Here is a 16,076-nt window from a genome sequence, read left to right as displayed (position 1 = left end):
CAGACGTTCACAGAATATCAATACCTACAGCCCTCGCTTCTGTCCTGCTAAAGGACCATTAGATCAGATTTAACATGAAGAGACTGGAACAAAAACTCATTTCTAAAGGAATCAGACAGTGAAGAGCATCAGACAGGATTCTGGAGATGTTCCTCCACTTTTGGATGGAGCTGATAAACTCATTTCTAAAGGAATCAGACAGGATTCTGGAGATGTTCCTCCACTTTTGGATGGAGCTGATAAACTCATTTCTAAAGGAATCAGACAGGATTCTGGAGATGTTCCTCCACTTTTGGATGGAGCTGATAAACTCATTTCTAAAGGAATCAGACAGTGAAGAGCATCAGGCAGGATTCTGGAGATGCTAAACTGCTAAACTGCTGTAGCTGAATGGGTGGGGCTAAACTACTATAAACTGAATAGATGGAGCTACAGCACTTTAGTTTTCCATGATAATGGCCCTTCAAGGCGTTTTAACACTGAATAATATGAGAGGCTGAATAAACTCAGACTCAGATTAAAAGTCTCCTCCAGTTCTACTAGTTATTAACTCCGTCTGTTCTAAGGCTGTTCTGTATGAACTCTGCGGCGCCACTGAACCAGATCTTCTCCACCTCGTCTCTGCCCGTCTCCCAGAGCAGCTGCAGCAGCTGGGCACCAGGCCTTGCCGTGACCATCAGGTACTCCTCGTTTTCGGGCTGCTGGAGAACAGTGTAGTGAGCCAGAACCAGAGACTGACAGAAGCGGCTCAGAACCAGCAGGTACAGCACGTCTCTCTCCTCTGGATTCAGGGGGATTACGCTCTCCCAGCCCGCCAACACCGCTGCCCCCACCGCTAACGGCCTGGGCCTCTTGATCATCATGTACATGATGGTGATGGCCAGCTCAAACACAAAATACCCGCTGCTCATATCTCCAAAGTCCAGAATGCCACTGATCCTGTAGCTGGACGGTCCATCCGGTTCAACCAGAATGTTCTGTTCATTAAAGTCTCCGTGGTTAATACCTGCAGGACGAGGGAGAGACTCGTTAAAGCGACAGTTCAGTGAAACATATAATTAGTGCAAATGTAGTCGATCAGCCCAGATGTGTTTGGTGTCTGAAGTCTGGAGCTATGAGGCTCATGGAGCTAATAGAAGCTTCCACTCCACCAACTGGCTGGTGCTGACTGCACGCCTTTCCTCCAGTGTCCTAGTAAAGGTGGCTTCGTAATTGTCAGCTTTTCATTCGAATTATCCTTTCCGCCTTAAATGGTGCAGCAGTTACATTCTGGCACCGTAAATTCTAAATTGGACTCGCTGGTTCAGGCAGGAAATTATTACATCATTCTTACATTTGCGGAAGGAGTTCAGCTTCGGCACCACACGGGTTTTGAACTGTTCAATAACCTTCTTCACCACCTCCTGCAGCGGATCTCCATCCAGGACAGACAAGAACTGCTCTAACAGAGGAACACTCGCTAATCTCCAGATGAAGTTCTCCCTCTGAAGAGCCCTCAGGTGCGGATGCTCCATCTGCACGACGATCAACAAACAACAAAAACAACAACACAACAAACAGACAGACACTAAAAACATGCAAAAAATTAAACTTTTCAAAATCTGCTCCCTTTCAACACAAAACTGTATTATATGAACTGGTTCTGAATTCACTGCCTGATGACTGAGACGCTGTTTTATGAGAGTTTAGAGAACGAGAGTTTAGAGAGTTTATTATTAAATGATATTTTAATGTATTCTGACTCCAGATAGGTATGTCTTTTGGTGCTGCATGATCTCAGTGCAGCCTTTGATACAGTTAATCATGATATCATGATATAACATTTTAGAGTTTGCACTACTTTGTTTTTTCTTATTTATGTAATAGAAAAATTTCAGTGTCTATTAGAAATGTAATGTTTTCTGTGGCTGATCTTGCATGTGGGGTACCCCAGGGTTCCATTCTTGGCCCTATTTTATTTTCACGTTATATGCTTCCTCTTGGAGTTTTAATCAGACTTTAATAACTCTTTCCATTTTTATGTAGTAGCTAATCTAATTAAGGGCACTGATGCTATTAAGGACTGAATGAACTGCAGTTTCTTTAAGGTTTAAACAGGTTCTGGGTGAAGCTCTTGGTTCACTTAAATCAAGAGTTAATGCTTTTCCTAGAAAGCTGGTGTTGTTTTGCTTCTCGTTTATATATGCATATATGTGCATATTAAGAATCTTGTTATGTTTTTTCTAACTAAGAAATATTGCAAAGATCAGACGGATGTTGTCTTTTCAGGACTGAGAGAGAATTTTTCATGCATTTGTCTCGTCTCATTTGGGATATTGCGGTGCCGTATATACTAGCCTTAATCAAAGAGCTTTGAAAGGACTTCAGTTTGTCCAAAATGCAGCTGCTCGGCTCTTAATGAAAACTGGACGTAGGTAGCACATCAGCCCAGCGCTGGCCTCTCTTCACTGGCTGCCAGAGTGATTTTAAAGTTCTGGTTCTTACTCATAAGGCTGTACATGCTGAAGCACCTGAACACATTCGCAAATTATTAGTTACATGTACAAATACCAGGCCACTGAGGTCCTCTAATGAAGGGATTCTTGTTTTTCCTAAAACTGAAGTGAAGGGGATTTGCTGTGCATTTGCTGTGTTGCTCCTAAATTGTGGAACAGTCTTCACCTCAATATCAGACCCTGTGAGTTCACATCTTCTTTTAAGAAGAGCCTAAAGACTCTCCTTTATTCTCTAGCTTAGGTAATGTGTTTAACTGTGTGTTTAATTGTCTTTTATTTATTCTTTTAATCTTTGGTTTAATCATTTATTGTGAAACACCTTGTAGCTCTGTCTTAGAAAAGTGCTATATAAACAAAGTTTACTTACTCTGCTTGTTTCTGCTTCATGGCATTACTGACACTCTCCAGCAAAATATGATTTATCTCCACAATTACAGTTCCAGTGCAAAATAACACTGACCTTAACGCTGCCTTTTCATGCAAGTCAGAGACGATGTAAAGCCTCTGCTGAAGTGCAGCGTTGAGACGGTGGTTCGGGGTTACAGTACTTAATGACTCATCGACAGCTGACAGGAACACTGACAGGCTGCAACATTACTCAGGTACTGAGTGAAATGTTTTTATTTATATTTCTACATCAGGACACTGGGGGACGTTTTGAGCATATCCAATATATATAATGTGATTACAGCCTAGCTTAGAGCCAGCTAGCACTAGCTTATTAGCTAGCAAGCTACAGTTCCAAACTTTAGCTTTCTGTCCCTCAACCACCAGCTGCTCGACTTCACTTCCTCAGAGTCCAGTCATCATCACCTAAACTTGTGTCCGTAAAGTTTGTGTTAGTCAGAACTGAACCTGTTCTGTGGTGAGCCGAGCTGGCTAGGCTAATGCTAACCAGCTACCCTCTCCTGGTTGTCAGAGCTGTTCAACATTCAACGATTGGTGTCAGATGGAAACTCTGGCGTTTATAAAGTGGTGGATTTTAAATCCGGCACCTTTTTCATTTCTCTGGTGTCTGTGTGGGGGAGCTGAACTAATTTGATTGTTTTCGGATTTAAAATAATGCTGCAGGATGCGGGGACACACGTAAACGTAGAACCAATCAGTGAATATCTGTGGTGTCCCCAGCGCCGGTTCATGAGGAGTCTGGCCACTTCCTATTCCTCCAGTTATATCAAAAACAGGACTACTAGACAGCAGAGGGCGCCCACGAGTGAGTCCTCAATGAATGGGAGTGAATGGAACTCAACGGCTAAAAGCGAAAAGTTAAAATAGTTTCTAATTGCAGAACTTTCCTTTTGTTTCAGACAGCAGGAGGTGGAGTTTCACTGAAACAGCAGAGAAAACTCACCGGTGTGCTTCCTTCACTCTATAGTAAACATTATATTTATATTATTTATAAACTACGATTTTACTCAAAAACTCCATATCAACCCATTCATTCTGGACCCGCTCGGGAGCGCGGGTTCTCTGGCATCACATCATCCCTCCAAATGGTTCTGTGGACGGTTAGTTAACCATGTGGAAAAAAAAACACTGAGCCTGGGTTTTAAGCGTTCAGTGCCGAATCATGTCTGTGTGGAAATGCCCCTGGAACGGTTTCCCTCCATGCTCAGAACTGTTCAGCCCTACAGTGGAAAACAGTCTGTGTCTCGGCTGATTCTGAACGGTGTCCATGGTGGCGGCTGTTCTTCCAGCCTCGTATAAAAGCTGCAGAGTGCAGGTCACTTTCACAATCGTGGTGCCGGGCAGGAAGGTCAGCAAACGCACCAGATATTTCTGCACCCCAAAACCACAATCTGCACAAAACACAGACAAACCACAGAACATGACTGACCGGTAATCTAAGAGCACAGTTAAACAGTTAAACAGGTTCCAGTATCGTCTTCTTGTGTTACCGTATGTGAGTTGGGCCGCGCTTTATTTGGATGATCCCATGTAGATGCTCTACAGATACTTTAAACATTATCAAACTTCCCAGTGATGTTCCGATGATTATCAACACCATTATGGTTAGGATTAGGATTAGGGGTAGATGTAGGTTTTGTTTTGAGGTTAGTCTGAGGCAGTCGTGGGCTGGAGGTTAGGGAACCAGCCTCATGACCGGAAGGTCACAGGTTCGATCCCCAGAGCTGACAGCACGTGACTGAGGTGTCCTTGAGCAAGACACCTAACCCCTAACTGCTCCCCAGATGCTGCGGACTGGGCTGCCCACCGCACCGGGCAAGTGTGCTCACTGCCACCTAGTGTGTGTGTGTTCACTAGTGTGTATGTGGTGTTTCACTTCACGGATGGGTTAAATGCAGAGGTGGAATTTCCCTGTTGTGGGACTAATAAGGGTCTCTTAATCTAATCTTAATCTGAAGAATACTCAACTTAAAGTTATATTTGATGAATATTTAGTTGAATGATACTTAAATATATACTGAGCATTTACAAAGCATCTACAGTGGACCATCCAAATAAAGTGTTACTGTGAGTTGTTATTCCATATAAATATCTTCTTCCATCCCGAGTGTTTGTGGTCAGTGATCTGCACACAATTCAGTCCTTTGTTCTTTTAATCTGCTCTTGGTGAGTGTAATATAGCAGCGTTTAGACACAGATAGACAGCTCACAGTGAGAGACAGACAGGCTACAGTACAGCCTCCACACAACATTATCAGAGTAATGATGATCAGCTTTTTTAACTGATTGATAAAGTTAATCACCAAGCATTTACATAACATTTGTGCTTGTAACTAAAGGGCAATTTCAACTATATGTCAAAATTCCTCCATAACTCAGTGTGAGAGACTCAGAGGTTCAGAGGGTTTGGTGTGAAACGGTCCAGACGTCTTTACAGTGGTGGTGATGGGAACCAGGCGTCGCCATGACTACAACACAGATATAGACACTTTATTTACCATCCAGAACCACCAGAGAACCTACACGAGTCTTCTGAGCTTATATGGAATGTTGATGATGGAAAACAGTGGAAAATCTGGAATAATGAGTTTTCTTTGGGGACTATTTTGCCGCACAGCGCCCTGCATGTCTCCCTCCACCATGAATGGAATCTAGAACAGAGCGTTTCACACCAAACTGCTCTGAACGAGACAGTTTACATATTCACCATCTAATTATGCAGGAAATTCAGTGGAATTCCCCTTCAACTATTTACTACTTTGACTACATGGATTAAGCAAATTAAAGTTCTGTCCTACCGATTTCCTCCAAACTCATCAGCTGACCGGTTACCGTGGGGACGGCGGTCTGGGCAGGAAGTCCTCTCTGCCTTAAGAAGTTCATGGTGTGGGTTTGGACCTCCAGCAGAGGGAGATTCTGGCTATCTACTGAGTTCATGACCTTCAGCACGTACTGTCCACCTTCTGAAGAGACCACGTGGAAGTTCTGGTCACTGTAACTGGGCAGTGGACAGACGCTGGACACTGTCAGGCCAAAAAGTCGTCCTGTGATTTCGGTAGCTTGGGAAACGGTGAGATTTGGCTTGGACTCTTTCACTGACATGGCTGTAGAAGAAGGAGAAGAAGAAGAAGAAGAAGAAGATGATGATGATGATGATGAAGATGAAGTGTTATCACCTTGTATGGCTGTTACTGATGTAAAACAGGTCAAACAGAACTAAAGTGTGATAAACTGTAAGTTCTCAATACTGTGAGAGCGCCCCCTGCTGTTTTTTAGAGCGCCCCCTGCTGTTTATCAAAGCACTCCCTGCTGTTTATCAGAGCACGCTACCGTTCCTCCTCCTAATAAACAGACACACGTTCAGCTCCGCCTCCTCATTATTCGCCTCCATCACTGTAATATTTCATCATCTACATTAACACAGGAAGGTGATCAGAGGGGCGGTGGAGTTCGAGTCGGCAGCGTCTGAGATGTTTAAACGCAGAGTCAGAAGAGAAAAACATCTCCCAGTGAAAGCCGCGTTTTACAGTAGGAATAAATGGAGCTCATTATGCTGGTAGTGAACTACGCTGCCTGACTCAGCCGCCTCAGAACCAGAGAAACGGGCCTTCAACATACACTTTACCTCACACATACATTCTGCACTCACACCTCTTTTGCTGCTCTTTTGCACTGGAACTTGCTGCTAATACAGTGTTTACACTTTGTTTTCTCAAGTACCGTGTATACCTCAGGAACTGCTATGCTCATGTAGTCACAGATCACAGCATGTTAAATAACCTTTGCACCTTATTCCACACCTCTACCTCATGCTCAGAAATGAGAGCTGTGTCGGCGCTGCACTGTCCTGTCTGTTTAATGTGTCTAATGTCTATTTTATTTATTGTTTGTTTCTAGTTCAATTTTTTTGCATGCTTACAGCTGCACGTTGCACTTTGTGCTACTTATTCTGTTCCATGTTGCACCGTGTTGTTCCTGGAGGGACGTAATTTCAATCCACTGTGTTACAGAAGTCAGGACCCTGTTGAGGTTCATCCTAAAGTTAGGACTGGATTTAGGAGGTTTAGTCTAGTTAGGATGTTTGTGTGACGCTGTTTTCTAATCTGGAGATAATGATGAGATCATGAAGGGAGGAGCTGATATTCTGGAAAAGATACTGATACTAAATTCAGTCATCATGGAGACCAAATACATCAGATTTCAGCGTTAAGATGTTTCTGTAATACGACTCCTGTAAGATAAGATTCCTAAATTAAGATCAAATTTGCTTCTATTATACTAATTGGTGAAAAAACATATCTTGAGCTGTTAGATCTTAACTTAAGACAAAAGGATAGGAAGGAACACCACGACTCAACATCAGCCAGCTAAGCAGATGCAGAATGAGAGATGTAGTATATAAAGTGATAAAGTGGATCTATTTACTTCAGCGGAACCACTCCCCTAGCTATTGAGTTTACCTATAGGTTACCGGCCAGTGCAGTGATATGTGTACATTGAGACTACAGTGAAGCTCAGTAAAAGTCATGTTCATTCTACCTCCGAGTTGAATCATTTATTCATGTTTACTTTGTTGAGTAAAGACACAACAAATGGCGACGAGTAAAACCGGACCCTAAACAACTGCACGAAACCGGAGGGAAGGAGAAACGAAGAGGAGACGAAACGAAACCTAGCAAAGGATCCGTGAGTAACAGTGCATAGCACACAGTGAAAGGATAAACGGATAAGATCTGGATTTCATGTCCGAAATGGCTTACGTTGGGAAAGTAGAGGAGTTTGATAGCTCAAATGAAGACTGGGAATCATGCATAGAGCGAGTGGAGTTATACTGCGACGCTAATGATATCGAGGATAACATAAAAGTTCCGTCCTCCTCAGTCTAATGGGAGCTAAAACTTACGGTCTACTGCGTAATCTCCTGAGCCCCGCGAAACCGTCCAGCAAGTCATACAAAGACATTGTTGAGACGTTGCAGAAGCACTTAAACCCCGCACCATTAGTGATAGCAGAAAGATTCAGATTTCATAAACGGAATCAAACAATGGATGAAAGCATATCTGAGTATATGGCCGAACTGCACAAACTCTCGCAGCATTGTGACTTTAAAGATGTGCTTAACGATGCCTTAAGAGATCGATTGGTATGTGGCATTCACTGTACAAGCACACAGAAAAGGCTACTGTCAGAAAAAGAGCTAGATTTGAAGAAAGCATTCGAACTAGCTATCTCAATGGAAACAGCAGCTAAGGGTGCATCAGAGCTACAGAAGGAACCCCTAGAAAACGAAGTACATCAAATGTCCTTGAATGGGAAAAAGCAAAAATGCCACAGGTGTGGTAAATCCTCTCACCATGCAAACGACTGCTGGTTCAAAGAAAAGACATGTAGGAAATGCCACAAACAAGGCCACATAGAAAGAGCATGCAAAACAGACCAAACTAATACCCAAAAAGAAAAATCTGGAAAGAGCAAAGGGTTTAAACCTAAATTAAAGGCCAAAGCAAACGAAATGCACAAAGTAACAGAACATTCAGATAACACACACAGCAGTGAGGAAGATGACTTGTCATGTTTAGAGCTGCATAGCATAACTGGAGAAGACCGGAAAATAATATGGGTCACGACAACAGTGTCTGGAGTGAAACTTAAAATGGAACTGGACACAGGTTCAGCCTTGTCAGTTATCTCTAAGACCGACTATGACAGGCTGTTTTCTCACTTACCGCTGAAAAAGACATCAGTGACGTTAAAAACGTAAACAGGTGAAAAGGTGTCACCCAAAGGGAAACTTAAAGTGGATGTGGCCTATGGTGACCAAACACACAAGTTAGAGCTCTATGTCCTGAAAACCACAGGCCCAGCTCTACTAGGGCGTGAATGGCTGAGAAGAATTCAGCTTGATTGGCATGGAATAAAAGCCCTGAATATCTCAACAAACCGCAAGAGCTCCACCCGCAGCCCTGACCAGAGACTGTCACAGTTGTTGGAGGCTAATGCACACGTGTTTGAGAAAGGCATTGGTAAACTTAAACACCTAAAGGCCAAAATTGAACTTGAAAAAGATGCCAACCCAAGATTTCACAAAGCGCACAAAGTGCCGTATGCACTACGTCCTATGGTAGACAGCGAACTGCAGAATTTGGAGCCATCTGGCATTCTCTCAAAAGTTGACTGGAGTGACTGGGCTACGCCCATTGTTCCCGTGATGAAGAAAGGAAAAAGTGAAGTGCGTATATGTGGGGACTTCAAGGTGAGCATTAACCCGGTGCTGCGCACAGTGCAGTACCCCCTTCCACGAATCGAAGACATCTTCTCATCATTGGCTGGTGGGGAGAAGTTTTCTAAGGTCGACTTGTCACAGGCCTATCTCCAGATGGAAGTGGAGGAGTCAAGCAAAAAGTTCCTAACCATCAACACCCATAAGGGACTTTACCAATACAATCGACTTGTGTTTGGTGTTGCTTCAGCTCCAGCCATCTGGCAAAGAGCCATGGATCAGGTGCTCCAGGACATACCTGGAACACAATGCTACCTGGATGATATTATCATTACAGGAAAAGATGATGATGATCACTTCCAGAACCTGAGCAAAGTACTCACCAGGCTGAATGAGTATAGTCTACGGGCAAAGAGAGAGAAATGTGAGTTTTTCAAAAGAGAAATCTCATACTGTGGACATGTCATTGACAAGCACGTCTTACATAAATCACAAGACAAAAGTGAAGCAGTACTGAAAGCACCTAAACCTGAAAATGTGTCACAATTGAGATCGTACCTGGGTCTCGTCAACTATTACCACAAGTTTCTACCAAACCTTGCTTCAGTGCTGTATCCACTAAATGCGCTACTGCAGACAGGAGTGGAATGGCGTTGGTCAGAAAAATGTGAAGGGGCATTTGCAGAAACAAAAAGACTAATAACATCCGACGAGGTACTTACCCACTATGATCCATCCAGACCCATCCGTCTAGCATGTGACGCGTCCCCGTACGGCATTGGTGCAGTCTTATCGCACACAATGGATAATGGACTTGAACGCCCAATTGCATTCGCTTCAAGGTCCCTTTCAAGTGGCGAACGCAACTATGCACAGATAGATAGGGAGGCCCTTAGCCTGGTATGGGGTATCAAAAATTTCCACCATTATCTCTATGGCCAAAGGTTTACCTTAGTGACTGATCATCAGCCCCTAGTGTCAATATTCAATCCACGGAAAGGAGTCCCAGTGATGTCAGCCGCGCGACTACAGCGATGGGCCCTGTTCTTAGGAGCACACTCGTATGACATCGAGTTCAAGGGGACTAAACAGCACTGCAATGCTGATGGTTTGTCGCGCCTCCCACTGTCAACATCTGTAGAAGAAATTCCATCAAAAGGTGACCCGGCTGAAATATTCCACACAACACTGATAGACCAGCTGCCAGTTACAAATGCCATGATACAAAAAGAAATGCGGAATGACCCAACACTTTCCAAGGTGTATGACGTCACAGTACAAGGTTGGCCTGCCCATGGGAATCCATGTTTTCCTGAGGTTTCGGCAAGACGTGATCAGCTGTCAGTTTGCCAGGGAACCTTGATGTGTGGATCACGTGTGGTAGTGCCCTCCAAGCTTCGCACCAGAGTGTTGCACAGTCTACACGAGGGTCACGTAGGTACGGTGAAGATGAAAAGCCTGGCCCGTAGCTACGTATGGTGGCCAGGGATAGATAAACAAATTGATGACATCACCAAAACCTGCCCAGGATGCCAGAGCATTCAAAACGCACCGCCACAGGCTCCCCTACATCCGTGGGAATGGCTGTCTGCCCCCTGGCAGAGAGTGCACATTGATTTTGCTGGCCCGTTCATGAACGCAATGTTTCTCATAGCTGTGGACGCTCACTCAAAATGGCCAGAAGTAGTCTCAATGAAATCAACAACATCCGAAAAGACTATTTCTGTTCTGAGAACCATCTTCGCCAGGAATGGCCTGCCTGAGCAAATTGTGAGTGACAATGGCCCAGTTCCAAGATTTCATGAAAAAGAATGGTATCAAACATTTCAAGTCAGCACCTCACCATCCAGCAACAAATGGGTTAGCAGAACGGTTCGTACAAACATTTAAAAAGTCCATAAAAGCAATGACAAAAGAAGACATCTCTCTTCAACACAAAATTGACAATTTCCTTCTGGTGTACCGCAATTCTGTCCATGCAACAACCAATCAGACACCTGCAATGCTGTTTATGAACAGACAGCTGAGATCTCGCATTGACCTTCTGAAGCCAAACCTGAGAAGAGAAGTGCAGAACAAACAGTTCAGCAGTTTTTCGGGTGAAACGGCAAGAAGCTTCGATGTGGGACAGCAGGTACTGGCACGTGATTACCGAGGGGACAAGTGGTCGCCTGGAAAGATAGTCACTAGGAGTCACGTACTCTGATGTACGACGTGGACACTGGCGAGCATACATGGAGACGTCATGTGGACCAGCTGTTGAATGCTCAACCACAGATACTGGAGCAACCAGCACATCCACCTGATCTTGGAACCAACTCCGACCACAGTACAGTGACACCCACAGTTACAGAGGAAGTGCCACAAGTACTCCACAAGTTCCGAGACGTAACCCTGAACGACTCAGGGCACCACCAAAAAGATTGGATTTGTGAGTTCACTTATGGGACTTATGGACTGAAAAGAAAAAAAAAAAAAAAGTTTCAACATATGTCAACTGAATAACAGATTGTGTTAAATGCATTGACAATGTTATATGTTACTTTAGTTATGTAGCATTAATCTAAAAGGGGAGGAGTGTAGTATATAAAGTGATAAAGTGGATCTATTTACTTCAGCGGAACCACTCCCCTAGCTATTGAGTTTACCTATAGGTTACCTGCCAGTGCAGTGATGTGTACATTGAGACTACAGTGAAGCTCAGCAAAAGTCATGTTCATTCTACCTCCGAGTTGAATCATTTATTCATGTTTACTTTTTTGAGTAAAGACACAACAAGAGATAGATCAGACACACAGGAAACAGCCAAGTTTTTGGGATAATTCACTCACCACAGTTGCAGCCAGAGGTGTGGGAACAGCTCTCAGCAGCTCACAGTGGTATCAGGGTGAAAGTCTGCAAACAGACAGTAAACATTCTGCCGGTAGATGACCAGTATAAAGTCCTCAGACAGCATCAGTAAAGGGTAAAGTCCTCCAGCACATAGAAAAGTGCAGAGAGCAGCAGCAGCAGCAGCATATAATGCTGTTATAATAATAATAATTATAATAATAACAACAGAAGAACAAAAGCAGATATGAGACACAGGGAGAGCTCGTTAAATAGTTCATTAGTTGGATCAGGTGTGTTGGGAGCTGGAGTAAATCTAAAATATGAGGAGCAGTGGAACTCCAGGAGCAGAACCAAGACCTAATCTGTGGCAGTCTGGGGAACCAATTGCCAGGGTTCCTGTTTAGGGGCCCCTGCCATCCACGCTGGGCCTCCCTCATCGCTTTCCTCCACCATTGAATTCCCCAGCCATCTTCCAATTTTACATTAGTGAGGTCTTGAGAGAAGCCCTAGGCCGATACATGTTGGTATATCTTGATGACATCCTCATCTCTAGCCATTCCTTGGACACACATGTAGTTCACATTAGAAGGGTCCTCCAGCTGGTCTTGGAGAACCATCTCACAGTGATCTTAGTTGTGGTTGACCAGTTCTCCAAGGCCTGTTTTCTCCAAATTTGCAGCACCCAAGCTCCCATCAGCCAAGGAGTCTGCCAAACTGTGGTCAGGGTCCACAGGGTCCAGGGCTGTCTATGGATGTGATCTCTGATTGGGGCCAGTAGGCCTGTTGCCAGCTATTGGAAGCTTCTGCAAATTTATCTTTGGGTTTTGACCCCAGTCAAACAACCAGACTGAGATGGTCAAGCAGGACTTGGGGTGAACCCTCTGGTGTCTGGCCTCTTCTAAACCCTGATCCTGGGCCAATCACCTGCTTTGGGCAGAGTATGGCCAAATATTTTATGGCACTCATCCCTGGGAATGTCTCCTTTCAAATGCCAGTTTTGGTATGCTCCCCCCATGTTCCCAAAGTAGGAGGCCAGCCTGGGGGTCCTGACATTTCATTTGACACTGCTGCCAGGCATAGCAGAAGGCCCGAGCTGTGAGGAGGATTAATCCAGTCTTGTACCATCTGCTTCTCCCACACTCTGTGTGTATCAGTTCACTTGGACTCTCAGCATGTCCAGGGCAGCACCCTGGAAAAGGTATGGGTCTGAGGAATGCTTATGGGCCCCCACTCACAATATCTTGGACCCCAAGCTTGTCAAGGCCTGCAGAGCTGGGAAAGTCGTTCCTAGGAAAGGGGGTCATGTAAGAGCACAGACTGGGGCTGGGCCACCTGCCAGGCCACCCCTGGCCACCAGAGGGAGGTGCAGGGCAGGCAAAATCAGCCTCGGGTGAGGACGCCCTCATTTCTGGTAGCGCTAACATGCCTAGCACACAGCGGGTCTCCACATCTGCTGAGCCATCTGCCTCCGTGGCTCTAAGCGGGGTGACCACTTTGATGCCTATGCCCCTCTCCCTGTGCTGCTGGACATGGAGGCGGCAAAGGAAGATGATGATGAGAGTCAGGGAGGGGCGCCATCCTCTCCACTCCTCAGTGTTGACCTGCAAGACCACTGCTGCAGACCTGCTTAAGTGTGCAGCAGTGAAACTGGGCATTCCGTGTCCACCTGTAAAGTCACGCTATGAGGGGAAGAGACTGCCAAGGGCAAAGCCATATGTTATCATGTTAGGTCAGCTGCTCATAAGATTTTCAGTGCTTGGTGGCCACCCTCAAATTGATTGGTGGAGATTGAAAGTAACAAGAACCCTGGTTCTGATGCCATGTCAGTGCACACACTTTCTCGCACAGCGGGTGCCTATGGGCATAGTGCATGCCAGGAAGGTGGTGAAAACAGATGCACCACTGTCCAGCTGGGGGGGTGGGGGGGACTCATGAGGGCAGAATTACAAATGGCAAATGAAATTGCTTGGCATGTACAAGGGGTGTTAAACCAGGGGACGGAATTGCTGTCGCGAGTCAACCCCTTTTACGCAAAGTGGAAGCTCAACAACAGATTTGGGACATGGGATATGGGAAGGCAACAATATATGTGATTGCTTTGAGAGTGAATGTGCAGTGTCCTCTGTGCTGCAGTGGGGATAGATGCATTAGCACACAATTGGCCACAAACGCTGCTGTATGCATTCCCGTTCATAGCATTAATCGGCACCCTACTCTAGCCAGGGTGGTGGAGAGAGGTCTGTCTCTCTCTGTGAAAGCTTTACAATGGCTGAGGAGGCACTGGCTGACAGAGATCATGCAGCTCCTCTGCAGTACTCCTTGGCCTCTCCTTCTACTGCCCAGGCCGGGGGATTTATCATTGCCATCCAGAGCATCTGGCCTTGTTGGCTTGGCCTGTAAGTGCTCTAACCTGTACATAACTAGGCTACCACCCAAAGTAAAAGAAATCATCCGAAACATAAGAGCTTCATCCACTACATCCCTTTATGGATGCAAGTGGCGGGTATTTGAACACTTTGTAAGTGTTGCAGATTGAATCAGATGCTTGCCGTCAAGGCTAGTTTTAGGAGTTTTATTAACTTCATAACAGATTCAACAGAAGGACAAGCAAGAAGTAAGTTCAAAAACAGAGAACAGGTCATACATGAAATGGCTCAGTATGCACAACAAAAAGGTAAGGATACTTTGCAAAGAACCGAGACTAAAACCCAGGCTTATATATTACTCTAACAAACACAAGAAACTAGGAACAGATGTAAGTGATTAGAAGTCAGGAGAGGCAGAACAGGGATAGATGCATGTGGTATTAGGGATAGGGGCATAGAGTCCTGAGTCATGTGAGGGAGAGAGGGGTTCTGAGAAATGTAGTCTGGAGCAGCAAAGTCAGCTGTAGTTGGTGGCAGATGTTTGAGACTGGCAATGAACGAGTTGGGATGTCACACAGTGAGACATTTAAACGAATGCTTGAAAAAGAACCTAAGATTACATAACTGCGGTTCTCTGGTAGGATGACTGAGCTGTCTTGCCAGACCACCCTCCTTATTGACGCAAAGTGAGGCAGAGGTGTGCCTGTTTTGAATGACCAAATGATGTCACGTCTCCACATATGGGGTGGGGAGCACCACAGGGAGACACCTCAGTCATGTGATCAGAGAACCGGGCTTACAACAGTAACCTTAAATAATGAATACACTGCCTGTTGTCTGAGACACTGGTTTATGATAGTTTTGAAAAGAGTTTTGGCCTAAAATGTAAAATAGTCCCCAAAGAAAACTCATTATTCCAGATTTTCCACTATTTTCCATCATCAACATTCCATATGAGCTCAGAAGACTCGTGTAGGTTCTCTGGTGGCTCTGGTTGGTAAATAAAGTGTCTATATCTGTGTTGTAGTCATGGCGACACCTGGTTCCCATCACCACCACTGTAAAGACGTCTGACACTGTACTATACAGAAATTGTGTACAATTGGTGGAATTCACCTTTAAAATCCCCCCTTACACCAAATGTAGTCAGTCGAGACACATTTGGTGTCTTATACCCCAACAGTCAGCAACTGTACATTAGCATTTATGTAAAATAGCATTTTGCATACACTAAATTAAATATGTAAATCATGTTGGAGCTACATTATCACCTGAGTGTCTCAGCTGATCTTAGCGAATGAAGCACATTGTGCCTCAACTGATTTAGTCTTTAGCTGAAGGATCTTTAATCTGTGGTTCTTACCTGCAGCAGAATGGTGTCCATGGTGGCGGCTGTTCTTCCAACTTCATATAAAAGCTGCGGAGTGCAGGTCACCTGCGCTATCGTGGTGCCGGGCAGGAAGGTCAACAAGCGCACCAGATATTTCTGCACCCCAAAACCACAATCTGCACAAAACACAGACAATACCCATGCCAGCAGTAATTGGGTGGAAGGCAGGATACACCCTGGACAGGTCTATATGCAAAACAATGTACCTTAAAACAATACCTCTTGAATGCCAAATAAAGTGTTAATTAAGTTAATGCACATTTTTTTGTGTTAATAATATTTTCCTAGTTGATTTTCTTGTTCAAGTTCTGCATTCAGTGACAATAATTGTATTTACATTATTGTAAGTAGACCTGGGCAGTACT

General features: G+C 44.6%; 1 protein-coding gene across 1 annotated transcript; it reads right to left on the bottom strand.

The window, feature by feature from the left end:
• Positions 1-352: 352 nt before the first annotated feature.
• Positions 353-11,397, bottom strand: LOC108410698 (hydroxylysine kinase-like). Its single transcript, XM_017681903.2, has 5 exons — positions 11,325-11,397; positions 5,702-6,007; positions 4,160-4,294; positions 1,334-1,522; positions 353-1,006 (listed from the first exon to the last, which is right to left on the bottom strand). The coding sequence occupies exons 1-5, from the start codon at positions 11,368-11,370 to the stop codon at positions 540-542; spliced, it is 1,143 nt and encodes a 380-aa protein (XP_017537392.2). The 5' UTR covers positions 11,371-11,397; the 3' UTR covers positions 353-539.
• Between the last annotated feature and the right edge of the window lie 4,679 nt (positions 11,398-16,076).

The sequence above is a fragment of the Pygocentrus nattereri genome, chromosome 15 (assembly GCF_015220715.1).
Source record: "Pygocentrus nattereri isolate fPygNat1 chromosome 15, fPygNat1.pri, whole genome shotgun sequence".
Lineage (NCBI taxonomy): Eukaryota > Metazoa > Chordata > Actinopteri > Characiformes > Serrasalmidae > Pygocentrus > Pygocentrus nattereri.
The sequence above is the reverse complement of the archived record's forward strand: the minus strand, read 5'-3'. Positions and strand labels throughout refer to the sequence as shown.